General features: G+C 43.6%; 1 protein-coding gene across 1 annotated transcript in view; it reads left to right on the forward strand.

The window, feature by feature from the left end:
• The first annotated feature begins 851 nt into the window (after positions 1-851).
• Positions 852-5,235, forward strand: part of LOC105695390 (protein giant-lens) — a 20,484-nt gene continuing 16,100 nt past the window's right edge. Inside the window, exon 1 of the mRNA XM_012416920.2 lies at positions 852-2,946. Coding sequence (XP_012272343.1) covers positions 2,674-2,946 — 273 coding nt within the window. The 5' untranslated portion in view covers positions 852-2,673. The remainder of the gene's footprint in view (positions 2,947-5,235) is intronic.

Genomic DNA, 5,235 nt, shown 5'->3' on the forward strand with positions numbered 1-5,235 from the left:
GATATATGCAATGAAAATATAGGTGCGAAAAAGATTTACATATGTATTCACGGGATATTTTTAATATGCATACCATAGAAAATGTAACTTTTTTATACTTATGTCCTAATATGTACGTCCACTATAAGTATATCATACTTCATACGGTGCCTGGTAATACATCATAATTTACCCAGTGGTAAAACATCATAATATATGGTCCCCAGCCAAAGAGGAAGTCCACACAAAGAAATAGAGGAAATATTAAATGACTCGTTTCCACCGTGCGTTCGTAAACACTCGCTTTATTAATCTGAAATTGCCATTTCAGAGTTACATGCAAAATAAATATCTTCATATATCAGTACATACAGAAACACATAGGAAATATTAAGTGACTCGTTTCCACCGTCGGCGGTTCGCAAACACTCGCTCTTCCCGCCTGCGACAGCTTAGCCTTGGCGCACCTCCTCTGCGCATCCACATACGGGCGCGTCCGCGCTTCCTCCGCGGCAGGAGAATCGCGCCGTGGCCGCAACCTGCGCGCGCGGCGCAGTAAACCTGCAGCGCCGAGGTAAAGCATAAAGTGGCCCCCGAGCCTCGGTAGAAAAACGCCCGGGGCGCGGAAGGCGCGGAAAGCGCGGTGGGGAGGGGCGGGGTCCCCACCGGGGCCCGCCGCGGAGTGGGGGAAGCGGCGCGCGGCGGTGGTGGTAGCCGGCGCGCGGAGTGGGGGTATTGGCGCGCGGAGTGGGGGTATTGGCGCGCGGAGTGGGGGTACCGGCGCGCGGAGTGGGGGTACCGGCGCGCGGAGTGGGGGCACCCATTCATGCTTTGCCTTCTGGCCCAAGACTCCAGTTCACGGCATACCTTCGTGTACTCCGTGGGCGCCATTCTACGCTCGACCCTCACCCACTACTCGGCACGAGTTGCTCGAGTCACGGCAGAGTCATCCGAAGGGAGACATTGGATCACAGCCGGGCAAAGATCATCGTCGACGGAAGTTGGTCGAGTCAGCTGCGGAGTTGGGCATTGTCAGTTGTTGACTCAAGGTTCTACGTCTCGGGGAGTTGAGGAGTGCGACTCGGAGAGGAATAATCGAAGAGTGCGAAGATCTGAAGAGGAAGAATTGAAGAGTACGACCGGAAGAGGGCAACTCGAAGAGGCCAGAGTCCTGGGAACCGCTCAGAAGAGCTCGGGCATCATCAGGATCAGGTCTCGGAGAAGCCGAGGTCCTCGAAGAAGGTGTCAGGAGGAAACAGGTGGACCAGGGCGTGATTTGCGAGCTGCCTTCCTGTTTTATCAAACGACCAGCAGAGGCCCCAACAACTTTTTGAGTCCCCAGTGGGAACTTTTAGCATCCGGAGGAACGCATCGCCGATTAACGCTCGGAGGAAGGATCTGGACCGGCAGCATCCGCTGAAGAGTTCACGAGGGTCCTTTTCCTGGTTCACGGAGAGTGGAAGTCGGGAAGGAACGCTCCTTCCGGCCGAAGATGGACTTCAAGTGAAGCGGGGAAACGACAAGAATCCCTAAACCTGCCCCACTAGACGGAAGTGGCACACCGAGAACTCGGTGGACTCTGATCTCCTAGTCACTCCGTTGGTCCTGGTGTTCTCTCCCTCTCTCTCTGTTGCCTTTCTGCGGATCCGGTGTTATGTGATACATACGAGATATGCGGTGCAAACGCCGTTAGGCACCAACAGCGGACAGAGTCGCCGTCCGTCACCCAGGTGATTGGCTACTCTGGGTTCTCCTCTTTCTCTCTCTTCCTTGTCTTTCCTCTCGCCTTCCGGCACACGTTGGATCACCTCTGTACCCGAGGTTCGACTCCGTATCAACGAATTTCGGTCCAACGTGAACTTCATCTCTGGAATTGGATCAGTGGTCTCATCTGGTGCAACGTTTCGATTTTACTGCTGGACAAATCATCAAAATCTCTGATATCTTGGAGTAGTGCCAGGCAGGGATCATTCGAATAGTCTGATCCGCCTCAGCATCCAGATTTTGCTGCTGGACCAAATCATCAAATCACTGATATCTCGGAGTAGTGCCAGGCAGGGATCTTTCGAATAGTCTGACCCGTCTCAGTATCCAGACTTTGCTGCTGGACCAAATCATCGGAGTAGTGCCAGGCAGGGATCATTCGAATAGTCTGATCCACCTCAGCATCCAGATTTTGCTGCTGGACCAAATCATCAGAGTGGTGCCAGGCAGGGATCATTATAATAGTCTGATCCGTCTCAGCATCCAGATTTTGCTGCTGGACCAAATCATCAAATCTCTGCTATCTCAACGTGGTGCCAGGCAAGGATCATTCTAATAGTCTGACCCGTCTCAGCATCCAAATTTTGCAGCTGGACCAAGTCATCAAACCTCTGCTATCTCGGAGTGGTGCCAGGCAGGGATCATTCGAATAGTTTGATCCACCTCAGCATCCAGATTTTGCTGCTGGACCAAATCATCAAACCTCTGCTATCTCGGAGTGGTGCCAGGCAGGGATCATTCGAATAGTCTGACCCTTCTCAGCATCCAGATTTTGCTGCTGGACCAAATCATCAAATCTCTGATATCTCGGAGTGGTGCCACGCAGGGATCATTCGAATAGTCTGCCCCTTCTCAGCATCCAGATTTTTCTGCTGGACCAGTCTCCCAAAATCTGCGCTATATCCTGATAGTGCCAGACAGGGAATCATCATGACCAGGAAGGATGATTGCGCCGTAAGGCGGTTTTGGAGCACTTTGTACTTCCTTCTTGCGAGCTGTTGCCTCGCTGCAAGGGCTAGTCTTCTCGGCGTGGAGTTGGATGACGCTGGAGAGGAGTTCCTGAACGAGTACCTGTCTCTTGAAGAGAGCAGGTACCTCGCGGAGCTCCAGGAGTTCCAGGACGCCGCCATCGAGATCGACCTCATCGACGGGAAGAAACATCGCAGGCCTCATCAGGAGCCTCGAGTCCTCTACCAGATTGGGGTAAGTCGAGACAATTTTAATAACTCGTAATGTACATTGAGAAAATAATGTCATTAAACCCAAGAAATATTTTCTTAATTCATAGAATAATTACTGGGCTCAAATCAGCTCGTATTAATTGGATGCAATATTTATTAGGAATTATGACGATATGTTTGAATGTTGGGAAGAAATATTTTGATAATTCAAAGAATAATTACTTTACTCAAATAAATTTGTATAAATTGGATGCAACATTTATTTGGAATTATGACGACATGTTTTGTTAATTCGAAGAATAATTACTTGGCTCAAATTAACTCGTATAAATTAGATGCAATATTTTGTTGATTCAAAGAATAATTACTTGGCTCAAATAAACTCGTATTAATTGGCTGCAACATTTTGTTAATTAAAAGAATAATTACTTGGTTCAAATCAACTCGTATTAATTGGCTGCAATATTTATTCGGAATTATGACGATATATTTGAGTATTGAGATGAAATGTTTTGTTAATTCAAAGAATAATTACTTGGCTCAATTCGACTCGTATTAATTGGACGCAACATTTTGTTAATTAAAAGAATAATTTCTTGGCTCAAATAAACTCGTATTAATTGGCTGCAACATTTTGTTAATTAAAAGAATAATTATTTGGTTCAAATCAACTCGTATTAATTGGACGCAACATTTATTCGGAATTAAGACGATGTATTCGAGTGAAATAATTATCCTTAGAATTAATGAAATAGTTCTTTTGGTACTCAAACTCGGATAAACTGGATTTAAAGGAAATGGCTTCTAATCCGCGGAAGATCGTCAAAACGAAGAAATAATTATTCATGTATCGTATCAATCGTATTAATTGGACGAAACATTTATTCGGAATTAAGACGATGTATTCGAGTGAAATAATTATCCTTAAAATTAATGAAATAGTTCTTTTGGTACTCAAACTCGAATAAACTGGATTTAAAGGAAATGGCTTCTAATCCGCGGAAGATCGTCAAAATGGAGAAATAATTATTCATGTACTAAAATCGTTCCGAAACGTTTACTTGGAGTTTCGAAGCGGCATTGTGTTGTCAACAGACACCGTTGATCATAACACCCGGAAAAACTGTAAACAACCTTATCTCGACTGCCATTCCGATCCTCGGATTTCAAAACTTTGTCCGGAAATTTGAGCGTGAATATTTCGATAAGCGAAATTTATTAACCAACGGATTAATATCAGTCCGATCAATTGTTACGTATGACGGAAGCACGATTGCAAAATCAAGGGAAGAAGGTGAAAGAGAAAGTGCTTACGTGTGAAATTGTTTATTTGGATTTAATAAATCCGTGGTGATACCGTTTACACCGCGGAGATTAATTATTATTGTCGTAGCACAGAAAAGTGCGAGATAAACATGTGAAAACACTGAAGAGAATAAAAAGTCAGGTTACATTACTTTGGTTTTTATTATTGATTCTTAGGTTTTAATGACTGAGATATAAAATAAAAATATGCAAAATGTAAATAAGGATAGATTGCAGTAATTCGATGTCTATTATTGGTGCTTAGGTTTTTGTAATCGAAATATGAAATAAAAATATAAAAAGGGAATGGAAAATTAGATCGCATAATTTCGTTCATTATTATTGCTTATGTTTTTGAAATCGAAATATGAAATGAAAGTATGAAAAAATATAGAAAGGGAATGGAAAGTTAGATCGCATTATTTCGGCGTTTATTATTGGTGCTTAGGTTTTTATAATCGGAATATAAAATAAAAATATAAAAAAATATAAAAAGGGAATGAAAGTTTAGATCGCATTATTTCGGTGTTTACGTTTTTATAATCGAAATATAAGATAAAAATTTGAAAAATAAAAAATGAGAATGGAAGGTTACACTGTTATTTCGGTGTTCATTATTGGTGCTTAGGTTCATGTCATCGAAATATAAAATAAAAATTGAAAAAAAAGAAAAATGTAGAATGGAATGAAAGGTTAGATCGTATTGTTTTGGGCTGTTATATCGGTAGGGAAAATTTAGAGACAAATCGTGGTTGATTACAAGTTTGGAGAGCGATTCAGGAAGGAAGGAAATTAGTCCGGGCTGATGTATTTTCTATTGGGGTCTTGCGGGCACCTCGCATAAGCAAAGTACGTAGCGTACGTAGGGACTTATCCGTACGATCGTTGACCCACCAGCCGTGCCATTTCGTTCCGCAAGTGGTCCTCTTATTGCCAATTTCGTTGCGATTATCGCCTTTTACCGACCCAGCCGCTCGTTTGTTTATCGCCGGTGCCCGTTTCTTCC

Source organism: Orussus abietinus, unplaced genomic scaffold (genome assembly GCF_000612105.2).
Source record: "Orussus abietinus isolate OABI.00-Male unplaced genomic scaffold, Oabi_2.0 scaffold271, whole genome shotgun sequence".
Classification (NCBI taxonomy): domain Eukaryota; kingdom Metazoa; phylum Arthropoda; class Insecta; order Hymenoptera; family Orussidae; genus Orussus; species Orussus abietinus.